Source organism: Salvia miltiorrhiza, chromosome 2 (genome assembly GCF_028751815.1).
Source record: "Salvia miltiorrhiza cultivar Shanhuang (shh) chromosome 2, IMPLAD_Smil_shh, whole genome shotgun sequence".
NCBI lineage: Eukaryota > Viridiplantae > Streptophyta > Magnoliopsida > Lamiales > Lamiaceae > Salvia > Salvia miltiorrhiza.
The window spans coordinates 65600258-65617598 of NC_080388.1; the positions used below are offsets into that span (position 1 = coordinate 65600258).

At 36.6% G+C, this 17341-nt stretch overlaps 3 protein-coding genes across 3 annotated transcripts; 2 read left to right on the top strand and 1 right to left on the bottom strand.

Annotated features, from left to right (window-relative positions):
- The first annotated feature begins 3666 nt into the window (after positions 1–3666).
- On the top strand, positions 3667–6740 carry LOC131013079 (pectinesterase 1-like). Its single transcript, XM_057941081.1, has 2 exons — positions 3667–4898; positions 5925–6740. Exons 1-2 carry the CDS (start codon positions 3878–3880, stop codon positions 6602–6604), a joined length of 1701 nt encoding a protein of 566 aa, XP_057797064.1. The 5' UTR covers positions 3667–3877; the 3' UTR covers positions 6605–6740.
- Positions 6741–9015: 2275 nt separating this feature from the next.
- LOC131013080 (alanine aminotransferase 2, mitochondrial-like) lies at positions 9016–13305 on the top strand. Its single transcript, XM_057941082.1, has 15 exons — positions 9016–9450; positions 9942–9992; positions 10083–10133; positions 10247–10312; positions 10399–10460; positions 11154–11232; positions 11326–11430; positions 11515–11625; positions 11746–11883; positions 12001–12075; positions 12184–12304; positions 12374–12528; positions 12606–12680; positions 12762–12965; positions 13043–13305. Exons 1-15 carry the CDS (start codon positions 9409–9411, stop codon positions 13157–13159), a joined length of 1452 nt encoding a protein of 483 aa, XP_057797065.1. The 5' UTR covers positions 9016–9408; the 3' UTR covers positions 13160–13305.
- Positions 13306–13537: 232 nt separating this feature from the next.
- LOC131013081 (proteasome subunit alpha type-5) lies at positions 13538–16943 on the bottom strand. Its single transcript, XM_057941083.1, has 10 exons — positions 16761–16943; positions 16645–16689; positions 16471–16552; positions 16288–16368; positions 15755–15868; positions 15574–15675; positions 15098–15156; positions 14165–14267; positions 13977–14042; positions 13538–13870 (listed from the first exon to the last, which is right to left on the bottom strand). The coding sequence occupies exons 2-10, from the start codon at positions 16656–16658 to the stop codon at positions 13778–13780; spliced, it is 714 nt and encodes a 237-aa protein (XP_057797066.1). The 5' UTR covers positions 16659–16689; positions 16761–16943; the 3' UTR covers positions 13538–13777.
- Between the last annotated feature and the right edge of the window lie 398 nt (positions 16944–17341).

Below are 17341 nucleotides of genomic sequence, written 5' to 3' on the forward strand. Positions count from 1 at the left end.
TTGCGGTCTGAGTGGATTTGCGAGATAAGTAACGAGATGAAGAGGTGGAAATCGAATGGGTTGAACTCAGGGTTTGACTTGGAAATAGCTAGGGAACCATTATTGATCATCTTAAAAGAAGAAAAAAAAATTCGGGATGTGACTTGGATGGGTCGAACTCCCCAAGGAGGGTGGTGATGTTGAGGTCGCAGTAGACTTGGATTTTGTTGGAATTGACAATTTTCGATAGTCGAAAGAATCTTGAGGCTAGGTCTTCGAAGGTCTCTGTCACGTGTCACGCTTTTACTACGCCATATACACATATTATGTTGTTCAAATTTGAATTTATAACACTATTATAAGGGGTGAGTCTATATTATTTACTTCATATATATATATATATATATATATAGGAATTGGTTCAATTGAGATTTATATATATTTTGAGATTTTGAGATAAATGAACATATAAGTACATTTTGATGAACTTGTCAATTAATTTGTATGAACGCGCGTTGGTCTAGGGTTCAAACCCTACAAGTGGCGTGTTTTTTAAATAAATTAAATAGATTCATATGTTCATCAGTTATATTGGTTATGTTCAAAGAATTTATTGATATGTTCATTTATCTCAAAATCTCAAAATATTTAAAATCTCAATATAAGCTAACCCTATATATATATATATATATACATATATATATATAATGTAAGATGCCTAGATACAAGATGCATATAAGTCGATAGGGAGTGAAAAGAAAAAAATAGGAGAAAGAGATGAGATTGGGCAATGTGGATGTCTCTTGACGCGTTTGTATTTGGGTTCCATGAAACAATAATTGTTTATCTTATCTCTCTATCGATTGTTTGTTAAGCTACAGCTTGGAATTGGGGATTATCTATTTGTCATTTGAATTGAATGTGCTGCCCACTAATCACTGTGATAGCTACTGAAGTATAACTGTGGACGACTTGGTCAAACCCTTACCATTTCAAAAGCCCTGCAACTTACATTAGCGCGTCTTAGAATTTAATTTTGGGAGAGGTCGTATCCCAAAAAACAAAAATAAAATGAAGATATTGCGTATAATATATTTTGTTCAATTTGCTTTTCATTTGTATATGAGTCGAACGTGCTTCCAATCCATCAATTAATTGTGAAATCATGTATCCCTAATCATCTTTGGAAGAGCGTGGGTGCTATGTTCTTGAAAATCATAGAAGATTTTTCTTAAATGGGTTTCTATTTAATATTATTAATATACATAAAGAACATTAAATAATATTATTAACTAAAACAACCCGGATCTGATTGGATCGAAATATTTCAAACTAAGGGGGGTGTATTCGTTGTGGATTTTAATAGATTTCTATGGATTTTAAAAGTCTGGGTGTATTCGTTCCAGACTTTTAAAAGTCTGCAGAAATCTGGGTGTATTCGTTTAAGACTTTTAAAAGTCCATATAAATCTGGGTGTATTCGTTTCAGACTTTTTAAAATCCATACAAATCTAGGTGTATTCGTTATTCCATTGACTTAAAATCTGGAATGACTTTCATGGATTTCATCCAAAAAATACACACGACGAAATCCGGCCAAGAACCACGAGAATTGAAATCCATGAAATTTTAAGCGAGCGCTGAGTTCCAGCGCCCGCGGCTTGAGAGAGTCCAGCATATGCTGGAATCCAACATATGCTGGATTCCAGCATATGCTGGATTCGAGCGAGTCTGAATTCTCTGCCTCTCTCTCTCTACGCGCTCCGTGTCTCTCGCCACGCCGTTGCCGCCGCCGCCGCCGCAGGCCCACAGTCCCCCAGCGCAGTGTGAGCGCCGCACCATCTCTCCTCTCCCCGACTCCTCCGGGACCGCCCCGGCGCACCCCTCACCTCTCAGTTGCTGTGCCGTTTTGGTGCCCAATGCATTGCTCAACACTGGGTTTCCATGATGCCTTTTTGGTTTCCAGTGCTCGCTGGATTCCCAGCGGTCGCTGGGTTTCCAGCGGTGCTGGGACTCAGCGGGCGTTGGCATCATGGATTTCAATTCCAGAATTATCCCCTAAATTCTTCGAAAATCAGTGAAAATCGGGGTGAAATCCAACCACGAATTCTTTGAAAGTCGTCTGGAATCTATGTGAATTCCATGGAATTTAAATTCCATAGACTTTTTAAAGTCTGTGGAAATCCACAACGAATACACCCCCCTAAGTCTTTTAGATCGGTAAAAGAATAAGGGAATAAAGCCCAAACATCTAATGATCTAAAATTGCAATCTTAATATAATGTATAGAAATTTAAAAGTAAAACAGACACCCACGTACATCAAAGTGTTTCCTACATTATTATATTCTAGTCTTGTAGTATCTTGTTACTATTTAATAAGGTTAATAGTCTATAAATACATCAAGCATACATATATAAATTTTACTAGTTTTAATTTCCTTTGGCAAAAAATAAATGAGCCTTTAATATATTGAAATTCTATCTGAATTAAACTTTTTGATCACACAATGAAAAATTTAATTACATGAAAATTTAGAAGTCGGAACTCCCTTTAAATCATCATACCATAATTGATTCTCTTCGCCACATAATAGTTCTATAGCAAATAGATTTGTTTGATAGAATTGACGAACTGATAAATTATAGTCAAGAGATTAGTTTTGGCATGTAGATCAAATAGAGTTTTGATTTCTAAATTGCCAAGTAGTTAATTTTTAACCTTTACGTAGTATTAAGTGCGATTAAAATTCTAATTCAGGATAAACTTCAAAAAAATAAAAATTTATGTATTCTTTTACCAGGAAAATAAGAATAATTAAAAATAAAAATTTGAATAAATTTCATGTATTTAGATGGAATTAATTCTATTTAATATTTCAATTTATAATCATATAACATACTATATCTTATATCTAAAAAATATTTAACACCGGCTACTTATTTAGTTACAGATATCTGATCCATAATCGTATCTTGATCAATATTTATAAATAAATAAATCTTATATCATACTTCATTCGTCTCATAAAAACATGAACATTTATAAGTGGCAGGAGTTTTAAGAAATGTTAGAGAAAAGTGTGTGTATATATATATTGTGACTTGTGAGTGAAAAATGGGTCCCACTTTATGAAAAATAAAAGGATTGTGGTGGAATAGTGTATCAAAATAGAAATGTTCATGTTTTTGTGAGACGCCCCAAAATGACAAAATATTCATGTTTTTGTGAGACGGAGCTAGGGAGCATTATATTTATAGTTTTAAAATATCCATACACTTATCGTGTCGAGAAAACAATTTCCGACCAAAAGTCCTGATGATGAGATCCAGTGTCCCACAATTTTGTGTGTATCATTATGTTTCACAATTATATCCATTATTTTAATAATAGTTTTTATAAAAATAAAAATTATTATAATGTTATGAATTGTATTTAATTTTTATTTCAAAAAATTAAAATTTTAAAACTTATATACCATAACTTTGAATTTAATTATCAACCTATTATTAACTAATAAAAGTTAAATTGAATAATAAAAAATAATTATACATCCTAATGAGATGGAATAAATCCGAATAAACCATAGTTAATAATCACAAAATTAAATTAAAACACAGAGAATTAAAATTAGAGAATAAATATGTAAAAAAATAATAAAAATTGAAAGTGAGACACAAAATAAAACATAAAATACACACGATCTCAATCATCGTTGCATTAAATTGCATAATATACTGACTAACAAATGGAATTCACCCTATACCATGTAGTATATACTTCTATAAATAGATGTTAAAGCAAAACCAACACAAAAAAGAAAAGCCTCCCAAAATCTGAGACAACTAAAAACCTCTTATTCCTCAATCTGTAATAACTCCGGCATATCGTAGCCGGCGATGGATTCCGTCAACTCCTTCAAAGGCTACGGCAAGGTAGACGAGCTCGAAGAAGCCGCATTCAGAAGAAAATCGCGAAAACGTGCAATCATCCTCTCCATTTCGCTACTTCTACTAGTCCTTCTCATAATCGGAATCGTAGCCGGAACTTTGGCTCACAAAAATAGCAAGAAAGATTCCGGCGACGTCGCGGCGGCTCAGGTGGCGGCCGTCAAGTCCATCTGCGGCGTCACTCAGTTTAAGGAGTCATGCATCGCGAGTTTGGAGTCCTCAAACTCAACAAATCCGGCAAAAATCTTCGAGGTTTCGTTAATGGTGGTGATGGATTCTCTGAAGAAAATCGCTAATTTTCCCAGCCTTTACGCCAACAGGACGGAGAACAAGCTGGAGAAAGAAGCCCTAAACGTCTGCGGCGCGGTGCTAAACGACGCCGTCGAGTCGCTCAACGACACGATCTCCGCCGTGCACGGCGGCGGGAAGCTGGCCTCCCGCATCGACGACCTGCGGACGTGGCTGAGCGCCACCGCCACGGACCAGGAGACGTGCCTCGACGCGCTGGAGGAGGCGAACGCCACCATCACCGACGAAATCAGGCTGCTGATGAAGAACTCGACGGAGTTCGCGAGCAACAGCTTGGCCATCGCCACGAAGATCGTTGCCGTGATTGGGGATTTTAAGATTCCGGTTAGGAGGCGGCTGCTGGGGGAGTCGGGATTCCCGGAGTGGGTGAGGGCGGGGGACAGGCGGCTGCTGCAGGAGATCCGGCCGACGCCGAACGTGACGGTGGCGGCGGACGGCAGCGGGGATGTGAAGAGCGTGGCGGAGGCGGTGGCTCGGGTGCCGAAGAAGAGCGCGGCGAGGTTTGTGATATACGTGAAGGCCGGAGAATACGTGGAGCATATCGACATGGACAAATCTTGCTGGAATGTCATGATTTACGGCGACGGCAAAGGCGTCACCATTATTTCCGGCAGCAGGAATTTCGTCGACGGAACTCCGACTTTCTCCACGGCGACGTTTGGTAAGTTTATTAATGCAAATTTACTTCACCACGTGTTCGACTTAATAACACATCCGTGCATTAATTAAAATACGAAATGAAAGCTCTTGCATGTGAACTGGAATCCACTTTGAAACAAAATACGAAATGAAATATACATAATTACATGTATTAATAAATGTGAAGTGAAAATTGTTGAGTTTCTCAGAAATGAAAATGTAGGATATGCCTCCACCACAAGTAGACAACATAGTGATGATCAAAGTCCCATGTGATTTCTTGCACAAATGTTCTCCAGGCACCTAAATGTTTTTTCCAAAATCAGTAGTTTTAGTCCCACCATGTGCATCATTTTAGCACTCACCGTTTTAGGCACGGCTTCCATTTTTTGTTTTATTTAAGGTTAATAGGAGTATACAACTACAACAATATCGTTTTCACCAATAAAAAAGTCGCAGTAATTATAATGTTAAAAATTTGGGAAAGTAATTGGAAAAATGTTAAAAATGGCGTAATTGTAATACTTACATTTTAAAAGTTATGTGAAATTTGCAGTGAACATTGTACTTATTGATTCATGCTATACGTACGGTCATTAATATTATCGTCTAATAAATTGCTTTATAGTAGTTGATATTTTTTCTTCTCTTTTTTGAAAGGAGAATCAATAATAGTTTGCATTTTTCCTATAGCTAGTAGAGAAGCGTCTTACAATCCAAGCTACACTTTAGTAGTTGATCTTGTGGAACGTTATGACATTGTTGCCCATATATTATTATAACGTTGGAATAGGAAAAACTTTTACTTCACAAATATTCCATACATTGTTGCATTTGATGTCTAGCTGAGTTAATTAATGTTGTTAACAAATAGCCCAAGTGGGGTGCCAGAATAATAAAGACATGTTGGTTACTAGTTAGGCATTGAATAATTCCAGTCAATAGAATAAGATGTGACAATACATATATAGGTGCAGGAGTGATATTCTATCGTTATCACATCATAAATATATACATGACATCGAGTGTCTAATTACCGAATCCGCAGCAATCGCCGGAAAAGGATTCATTGCTCGGGACATGACGTTCAAGAACACGGCCGGGGCTGAGAAGCACCAGGCCGTGGCCTTCCGGTCGGGGTCGGACGAGTCGGTCTACTACCGGTGCTCGTTCGACGCCTTCCAAGACACCCTCTACGCACACTCCAACCGCCAATTCTACCGCGACTGCGACGTCACGGGCACCATCGACTTCATCTTCGGCAACGCCGGGGTGGTGTTCCAAGGCTGCAACATTCAGCCTAGGCAGCCCATGCCCAATCAGTTTGTCACAATCACTGCCCAGGGGAAGAAGGATCCGAATCAGAACACTGGGATTTCCATCCAACGCTCTACGATTAGCCCACTGGGCACCCTCACAGCCCAAACGTATCTGGGCCGTCCCTGGAAAGATTTCTCAACTACAGTTATAATGGAAACTAGCATTGCTGCTGGATTCTTGAATCCCAAGGGCTGGATTTCGTGGGTTGCAGATGTGGATCCACCCGCCTCCATTTTCTACGGAGAGTATCACAATACGGGTTTGGGTTCGGATACGGCCAATCGGGTCACGTGGGCTGGATATAAGCCCGCGATGACCCCGGCCGAGGCCTCCAAATATAATGTGGAGTCCTTGATTCAAGGACCATCTTGGTTGCCTGCAACGAATGTGGCCTTTCAATCAACTTAGCTGCTCGATTTACACGTGTCAAATAGACCTTAATTTTTCATATACATACATGTCCTTTGAAATACTACTATATTAATTTTCTTTGTAAAACTCCACATTCTTCCTTCTTTTTTTCAAATTTATTATTTGTGGTTCATTTTTTCTCTTCTTTTTTGTTGTTTACAATTGGGCCATATATTTGGTAGTTACGCGCTTGTGAATCTTTTTTTTTTTTTTTTTTTTTCATATTGCGGTTTAATTGTACCTTCAGCATATTCTACTTTTTTTTTTTTAATATTAGTTTTAAAGCAGATAGCGACACTTGTTTTCTATTGATGAAACACCACACTTATTTTTTTTTGAGAATGAAACACCACACTTGTTATTGACAAATTAAAATGAAAAAAAAAAAAACTTATTTTTATAGACGAACGAAGTACTATATTTTTGTAAGATGGCTCTGGCTTATATTCACTTTCAATTTAAGTTGCTTTTTTTTTTTAACAACATTTTCTACATTGTTGAGTAGGGTTTTTATCCTCAATAGCAAATATATGAGAAATTATGCTAAAATAGACTTGAGGTGTATTCATTTTACGAAAAAATAAGTAAGAACACCAGAATTATAACAAAAATTCAAATGCTCAACATTTCCCTATAGTAAAATTGAGAGAACTTACATTTGCAAAAGAAATAAAACACTACTTATAGAGAATACAATGTGAAGGGTGGAATGGTAGTTTCTCTTCTATGTTCGGAGGGGTAATTTTGTCGTTTCAGCTCTGTGCTCTTTTAATTCGGATCGGAGGGTATTCTCGTCTTTTCTGATCTTCACGTGTTCAGTGTGAACAGGTGACATGATGGCACATCATTGTTGATGAAGATCTTCTCTTAACGGTTATTTTATTAGTATATCTATGAAGTATGAATCGCCAAATATCACGTGTTAAAACCACAACAAACTGATTTGTCGTTTTGTGTACTGTTCAGATTTGCTATTTATATATTTGAGTAGAGATTTCATCTTTCTGCTCTGCTATCTTTATCTCTGAATCTCATCTTTGATAGATTAAGATCTACGTGATCTTTATTCTCCGTTCATCCCACTTTGTTCTCGATTTAGTTCTGAGCTCTTTATCAAGCAGATCTGAAATCCCTTGATGCCAAATATCATCTTCATCATACATTTAATTAATCACCTTAAACTAATTTTTGTTTTTTTACCCGTATCCTATCCTATGTGCTTTAAAAATTGCAGTGCTAGATGATGTAGTTTATTTCCATCGCCATAATATTACGATTGTGTTAACTATTATGAATGCGCATAAACTAGCTATAGAGGTTAAAAGATCCAAATTTTCACTATAATAATGGGGTTGGTATATACTAATCACCGGATTTATATATATTGTGTATTATAGACATTGAGAATTGAGATTAATTAATTGACGCCAGAGCCACATATTTGATAAAAAGAAATTTTCTTAACAATAAGCAGCCCGATTCAACTTTTGATCCCATAGCCCTTCATAGGTCCATCAGACATATTTGAAAAAAGAAAAAATTCTTAATAAGCAGCCTGATTCTTGATGCAGGTTGTAACTTCTAAATTGACTTGAAATATATTTGTAGTATTATAATTCATAATATATCATGCCCACTTTAAGGGTGGATTCCGTTCATTCATGAATAGCGTACAATTTATTATGAAGCTAGTAATTAAATAATATTCATATAAAAGTATAAAACCCAATTTAATTAAAACCTAAATAAGCACGCTAAATGAGTCTCTAACCGTGAGCTCAACAAAATCACATGCATGAACTTTTACATATTTTGAAATTTACATTTTTTTTCAGAAGTGACAATAGTGTCATTAGAATCAGCACTTTATAAATTGTTTAAAAAATCACACTCTCAAAATTTTCACGTCACATGTTCAGCAGATACTAATCAAATAAAAAATAGAGAGGTCTTGTAGGTAACACCGTCTTCAATTATACGTACAAGTTCAAGTGATCACAAAAATCACAAGATTTTAAATTTGCTACGGATTAATTAAAAAATGTCATCATCTGACAAAATGGAAAATATGTGAAAATTTATACATTACCGTTAATTCGAAATAATCTATAATATTTCACCGTCCCAATTATATATGACAATTTTTCTTTTTCGGATGTCCTAAGACTATCTACACTCATCTAACTCATCTCTGTAAATTAAAAAATTATTTATATAATTTTCTTTTTTGATGATTTTTTTAATCTTTATATATGTTAAATAATCTGTCTAATTGGGATGGGGGTAGCATGTAATTATTCGTATTTTCGTTTATGTGCATGAGAGGAGCATGTTAGTCACGTGCGAAATGAGATATGTAACATGGGCATTGGGCATCATAATATTGATATGAGTGTGGAGGTGTCCGTTTTCAAGAAATGGCTTCCATTCCGAATTTATTCTAGAATACTATGTCAGTTGTTTGGACAACAAGTTAGACGAATACATCTCGATTTTTGTGCCGCTGCCCCTTTTACCTTTTTTTTTTTTTTTTTCTTGGTATTTTGAAGGATCCTTCTACTTTTTCTTAAACCCACAAATTTGACCAGAAAAATTTCACCCTCACATCGTCACATTTCACAACCGATTCTCTATAAAACAGGCAATTTTATTCATTCCTTTTCCCACTGATTTGATTCGCATGTTTTAGACCACACCTCAAACGTGTCGCAGCATCTCACTTGTTGTCCAAAAATCTCGTCTTTTGTCTTCAGCTCCGTGTTTCTTCACTGCCTCTCTCAATCCTCTTCTCATTGGCTGCCATGGCTTCCACTCCTGTTACTGTTGACACAATCAATCCCAAGGTAAGATTTCTACACCCTTTTTCAGTATTTCATTTGAGGTTTTTATTTGCCATTTTTGTTGATTCATGATCTGGGTCATTGTGAGTTGTATGAGGTGCTTGTCCATGGCGCTTGAATATTTTGTCACTTACAAATTATGCAAAACCGAAACCAAAATCTTAAATACACATATCCACTACTCAACGCAGATAATAAAATGAATCGATTCTTTAATGGTTTCACCTCTGTCTCAACTTTTGGGTTTTCATTTGTTTTCTTGAATTTAGTGGTGTTGAGTTGCCTGATGATTGGGAGGGGCCAGAGAGTGGCGATTTCATCACTCTGTTTTCTGTATATTCTATCAAGATCGATTTTTTATTTCTTTAAAACACTTTTTCTGCTGACAAGTAATCATTTTTATTTAGTTCAAGAGCTTACCTTTATGCACTTAATGCTTTTATTTCTTTACTGCTTTATGGATTTTCCTTTTAACAATCCAAAATCTTCTCAAGGTCTTGGAGTGTGAGTATGCAGTTCGTGGAGAAATCGTGATTCTTGCACAGGTAATATATCGTATCATTTTACAATTTCTAAGGTTATATATATGGCTTCTGTGCTTTGTTGTGTTAAGACTTACATGCTTCCTAAAACAGAAATTGCAAGAAGATCTCAAGAACAACCCCAAATCTCATCCTTTCGATGAGGTACTGATTTCTTATGTAGACTTTCCATTTGCTATATATAATACTCCATTGTTAACTAGTATTTTTGTAAAGAGAATGTTTTAGGTAAGCTTATACTCTACTTATCTTTGTAGATACTCTACTGCAATATTGGAAATCCTCAATCCCTTGGCCAGAAGCCAATCACTTTTTTCCGTGAGGTGAGGATGATGCATCGCCATGTGAGATATCAGTAGATGTTCGATGTTTATGATTATTCTGAACATCTCGAGTTCTGATTTTCCAGGTCCTTGCTTTATGTGACCATCCTGCTCTCTTGGATAAATCTGAAACACAGAGTTTATTTAGGTATTGAAATTATGTTCTAATGAATTTGGTATTTGGTTGAAGTTCATATTGTTACTATTCCAAAAAATTCTGTAATTAAGAAGAGTGTCGATTTTCTGTTTGCCACCTAGTTAGACTTCACGTTCTTGCTACTCCAAATGTATGCTATAGTTCTGGAGAATGTGATGGTAATCGAGGTTTCACTTGTGTATCTTGGATTAATTACAGTAATGTGAGAAAAATGTATTCTGGATATGTTTAAAGCAATCCCAATAAAAGCCGGAGGATGGACAGAATGATCTTGGACTTAAAGAGTGACACTATTGTGTAGCGATAAGCTAGGCAATGAATGAGGTAACAAAAAATGCTCGTGTAAAGAAGAAATTGGATCAAGTGGTCTCCATTTTAAAGTTGAATGTTGCTCTAAATAAGCTAAAGTTTGTTGGAGAGTCATCAGTGTGCATCACGATTGCGTGAAATTAGTTCTGATTTGAAAATGACAGTGATATTTGGTGATATATGTGATGTCACCATTAACCATATTGTTTTTCTTCCTTCATGTGATATATGTGAGGTCACTGTTAACCATATTGTTTTTCTTCCTTCATGGCTAGTGAAAAGTGCTAAACATGTGCTCCTTTGCCATGTGGATACATTTTCTGGCGTTTCTTTTTAATGAATCCGTCTTCTGCTCTCTCCTTGTTGATTTTGTAGTGCTGATTCCATAAAACGAGCATCTCAGATTTTAAGTCAAATTCCTGGAAAAGCAACTGGTGCATATAGTCACAGCCAGGTAACATTAAGCTCTTGCTAGAATCATTATTCTTGATAGTATCTTGAGACTGTTAGCAGATAAATCGAACATTTCCTGTAACTACATGATTAGGGTGTCAAAGGATTACGCGATACAATTGCTGCTGGAATTGAAGCTCGTGATGGATTCCCAGCTGATCCGAATGATATTTTCTTGACTGATGGTGCAAGCCCCGCGGTACAGATAAAACTATGTCTTCCCTAGTCTTTACGCTTGAGATACAGTAAAACTGTTAAATAAAATTTGCCATTTTCTTTTTAGGTTCACATGATGATGCAGTTACTGGTACGGTCAGAAAAAGATGGCATTCTCTGTCCCATTCCTCAGTACCCTCTTTATTCTGCTTCAATCGCCCTCCATGGAGGCACTCTCGTACGTATTACCTCTTATTAGCACTTATCTCTTCTTTAATTAGCTTCTGACTTTGTAACCATCTTTCTCAAGCTAACAGAATAAAGTTCTCAGACGAATTTAACTAACAATGTTCCATAGGTCCCCTATTATCTCGATGAAGCAACAGGATGGGGGTTGGAAATCTCAGAGCTTAAGAAACAGCTCGAAACAGCCAAATCTAAGGGCATCTGTGTCCGGGCATTGGTGGTTATAAATCCTGGCAATCCCACCGGGCAGGTAAACTTATATAAGATGACAACTTTTCATCTCTCTACTGATTTATTATGCTTCTTGAAACTCTGATAGTGTCTCTCTAGTTACAAAAAAATTGATTCGTCAACCCTTTGTCTAAAGGTTCTGGCTGAAAACAACCAACAGCAAATTGTGGATTTCTGTAAGAAGGAAGGACTTGTTCTTCTGGCAGACGAGGTGATTAAAGTCTCATTCCTGTGAAGAAATATAGTGCCACGTTTAGGTTTAGTTAGTAGTTTTAGGGTTTCTAGATGGCGTTAATACTAAGAGGATCGATGATTGCAGGTATACCAGGAAAATGTTTATGTCCCAGACAAGAAGTTCTACTCTTTTAAGAAAGTTGCCCGGTCGATGGGTTATGGGGAGAAAGATATTACCTTGGTCTCCTTCCAGTCTGTCTCCAAAGGTATAATTTTAAGATTCTTATGCATGTTGTAGGATCATATATGATTTGGTTTCTTCACTCCTCCCTCAGGCTATTACGGAGAATGCGGAAAACGTGGGGGTTACATGGAGATCACCGGTTTTAGCCCCGAGGTTAGGGAGCAGATATACAAACTGGCATCAGTCAACCTTTGTTCCAACATATCCGGACAAATTCTTGCAAGTCTTGTAATGAGCCCACCAAAGGTGAGATACTGTTTCTTGTTTCACTTGCTAGAAAGCCAAACCGTGCTCTTGTCTCATTTTGTAATCAATCTGTTTAGGCTGGAGACAAATGCTACGAGTCTTATTCAGCAGAGAAAAATGCAATCCTATTCTCCTTGGCTAAGCGTGCTCAGGTAAGCCACCTTAACTCTAGTTATAAAATGCGGTTAATTTCCTCTTTGAGATTTGAATCACCGATTCTTTGCAATGCGCAGCAACTGGAACATGCCTTAAATAGCTTAGAAGGAGTGAGCTGCAACAGAGCAGAAGGAGCCATGTATCTGTTTCCACGTATAGACTTACCAAAGAAGGCGGTAGAAGCCGCAAAAGCTGCTAAGACGGCCCCTGATACGTTCTATGCTCGTCGTCTCCTTAATGCCACGGGGATAGTAGTTGTTCCTGGTTCTGGCTTCGGACAGGTACTGTAATCTTCCAACTTGATCGCTATCGCTGCTTGTGTCTACAAAACAGCTTACGACGTCTTTTGTTTGTGTAGGCGCCCGGGACGTTGCATTTTAGGTGTACAATACTACCACAAGAGGACAGGATTCCGGCCATCATAACTCGCCTCACTGACTTCCATCAAGCATTCATCAACGAATTCCGTGATTGATCCAATGCATACAGTGCAGTGCACACCCCCCCCCCCCCCCCCCTTTTGTAATAATAATAAACCAACTTGATGAAATAAATTTGTTGCTTCAATTGTTTGAGCAACACTTTTTCTACTCATAAATTATGAAGGATATTTCCCTTTTTTGTCGAGGTGTGGGTCTGTTTTCACATGTCATATTTAGAGTTCTATTATTGTAAGAAAGTTTTGATGATCCCCATTTATACAGGTTAAAAACGTTAAGATTGAATTTCAAAGATTGGTATGTAGTAATTGATAAAATGGATAGAATATATCACAAATGATTTGGCATTTTGTAGCCATTATTTTTTAAAAATACTCACACACCCAATTCAATAAATAAATATAAGTACAACCTACGTAATATGCAATTTTTCATTATAGCAAAACAAAAATTTAACACTTATGAGCTTTTGTCAAAGTTTATAATCTCCAAGTGGACAAAACCTCAAAAAGGATGGAGCTGATTTAAAATTCAAACAGAATGTTGGGTGTCCATATAAGGTGACGCATTTAAAAAAGTAATACAACAATCCTGTGATGGGAACATAGATCACTGCTAAAAACGATCACAAGATAGACTGCTACACTTCTCTTTCATAGACGATTGATAACCGCTTCGACCTCAGAAGGAGAGTAAAGATGATATGTTGGTGATACCTTCGCAATATCCACATTGTTGGGTGTAACCTGATATTCGGTGAGAATGAGAGTTCGTGTATCAAAGATACAGCCGAGTTACATACTTATGGAATAATTCATTATATAAAAACTAAGTTCCATAGTATACCCATACCTTTTCCTCCATAACCTGCTTAAGAATAGAAAGTGCAATGGTCTCAGCTTCTTTGAGAGTTAGATCCTGTATGCACATACACAAATAGAGATGTCAATTTAAACAAAAATGTTATACAATTACAGGGATAGGAATAATATCACAGTTATAAGGACATTGTTCCGAAATAAATATTCAAGTAGAGATACCTTGTTATACTGCTCTTGCAAAGAGCTGTCAGCTCCTTCGGAACCAGATCCTATGGCTTTTGCATTACATTGCCAGAATGTCCCGGATGGATCCGTATAGTATCTATACCAGTTTCAAATCTCTATTAGTGTTGATTGTCACCATTGTTTATTAGGGGAAAATTGACAATTCTCGAAAACCAAGTGAAATTGTAAGAACTATTAACTATATCATCTAAGTAACAGCTACACTTGGAAAGATTATATATTTGTTCCGATGATTTGATTCTAGAATTACGCTAGTCAGTATGTGCAATAATAATAGTCTGTTTATTTCACAGTATGCTACTCAATCAAACATGCCTCTAGGATTTTGAAAACTGAATGGTCACATCGACGTCAGAAGCAGTAGGCTGCATAAGATGCCGGTGTTGCCTAGAATAGTAGGAGTTATCAAATATGTTGGCAATATGCAACCCGGATTCTACCAAAACAAATTCAGGGCTGGTTATAGTTAATCAGGACCACCAGGCATCCATAGTGAGCAAAACAAGTTGTGTTTAAATATTGAAACTCCACAGAGAATGCCAGGAATAACAGAAAATGTATACTGGAGGTGATATAAGTATCTAAGTATCTTCCCCACGATCACATCTATCACAATTTCAAATTGAATACTTCTAAAGTTTTAATGGGCACAATCATTTTCTAAGTTCATAAGTACCGCAATCAGAAATTTGGCCACCATTTGGCTTTAGCAATTTTACATGCAGACAACACCTAATTACTACTGATACTTACTGTCTAAGCATTGAGAAAGCTCCAAGGTTGTAAAATGACAGAAATTCATTACAAAATTAAGTTGGTATCACATCCAAGGTGGCTGGCCAAGTAAGGAATACATGAGAAGTAACAGTAAGATATCTTTCTTCAGATTTGAGAAGAAACACTTACAAGCAAGGACCATTCTCATCGTGACCAGCAATTAGTAGAGACACACCAAAAGGTCTTGACTGCATAAAATAAAAGGCTCCAAAATTAGAATAAAAGCTAAACTGTTTTCAAATTTAGCTTGGCCATGAGCACAATATCAAGTGGCGATGAACTATTCCACAGAATAATGTTGTAGAACATCTTGGCCATCAGTATCAATCTTATACAACTCATATATGGTGTTTGCTCCACTAAGAGAACCAATATGTGCATCTTCCAGAACAAGTGTTCAGCAGAAAATTTAAACATACTACATGCTTTGCAGGGAGTTCAAGATACATTATAGCAAGAGAGTAACTAGGCATTCAGATACAAGCCTTTTCATGTCTCAAAGAGATGGCTATCTGTCTGCGCACGCGCGTGTGTGTGTGTGCATGATCTTGAAGTAACTGGTACGTTACACATGAACATTAGCTTGAAATCACAATGATAAGTACCATAGATTCTTCGTCCCCCTCGCCAAATCGCAAAGCAAGATCACAAAGTGCTTGGGTCGTAGACTCAACTGTCATCGGCTCACCATAAGAGAACCTATGATTCTAGAAGATGCAATGCGCCAATCAGTAATCACACTAATAACACAACGAAGTCTATTATCATAAGGAATGATAAAAGCACCTGAGTTTCAACTCGTGCGTGTTCAACTAGTGTTCGTGCATCAGCAATCAAGCCACTCATGGCACATCCAATATGCTCATCAATTTCCATGATTTTCTCCACACTGCTAGGCTCCTGCATGTTGTCATATTCATTTAAAACATGCAACAAGTTTCTAGTTAGCATTGATAGGAACCTTTATATAACAGTAACATGTTTTTCAGTTTCTATCATGAACCCTAAAGAGAAGTCCTAAAGAAAGGGAAAATGGCTAACGCTAGAGGCTACAGCACAAGTATCACAAATTTCCACCATTACACGGAGTCAGATAAAACTTGCCATTGGAAATTAAGAGCCGAAGGAGTTACACTAACGGTTATGGTAATGCAATGCAACCTAATCACAACCTATAAAGTAATAGAACAATAAATAAGTACAAAACGAGCTCAAAAACAACTAAGATTCCACTACACCAAAATTGGGTATAAATTCATCCGCTCAAATTAAAACTAACCCATAACTGGAAACAACCAAACAATGGATAATATACACACCAGAAGCGGTGAAGTAATGCGCTTCTCCACAGCAAGAACCACTCCCTCCTTAGTCTTAAGACCAATTGCAGTTGATCCCAGCTAAAACAAACAAACAAAAAAAACTATTAATTCAGAAACAGAACCCCAAAAACGTATGAATAAACAAAATCACCATAATTATAATGAGCTGAAAAAAACAACCTTAATAGCCTCAATAGCATATTCAACTTGAAACAATCGGCCTTCAGGAGAAAAAGTGTTCACTCCTCTATCATATTCAGTCCTTTAACAAATTCAAACAATAAAATAAATCACCATTGCTATAAAATAAAAATGAAGAACAAACAGAAGAAACCCAAAATGCAATTTTTCTACCTCGTGAGAAACATTTTCGACCCGAAAAACAGAGCTGCAAACTATCTGCACAGAGATGAAACTACTAATTATATTCGATGGTTATAAAAAACTAAGTGGATCTGCACCCGACTCACCTTAATTTCAAGGAAGATGAATAACTACGAATTTGTTTCTGGTGTTTGATGTTTTGAGACGGAGTGCTTCTTCTTGTGGAGCAAGGCAGCTTCAAAGAAAACGAAATGGGTTCTCGGGTCGGGTGACCCTGACTCAAACGGGTTTGGACTTTGATGTTCGCCTACAGCTCATCAATTAAGGCCCAAACGGAAGTAGCCCAATCAGAGTTTATAACTTTAAGCCATCCAAATGAAAATGTTTAGGAGTTTGTGTGTTTGTCCTTTTCTCTTTTATTTATTTTCTAATTTATTTATATGATATTTTTTTTTTGAGTTGATATTCAAAAAAAATACTCTCTTCGTCCCTGAAATAAATTTATCTTTTTCTTTTTTGGGACGTCCCCCAAATAAGTTCCTCTTTCTTTCTTTCTATTTTTGGACAACTACTCCACCACTAAAAATACTTTATTTATTCTTATTTTTCATTTTTTCACCACTCTCAATACTAGTATAATACTTTTTCACATTTTCACCACTCTCAATACTAATTACTATAACACATTTTTCTCCGTTATTAATACATTTTATCATTTTTTCTTAAA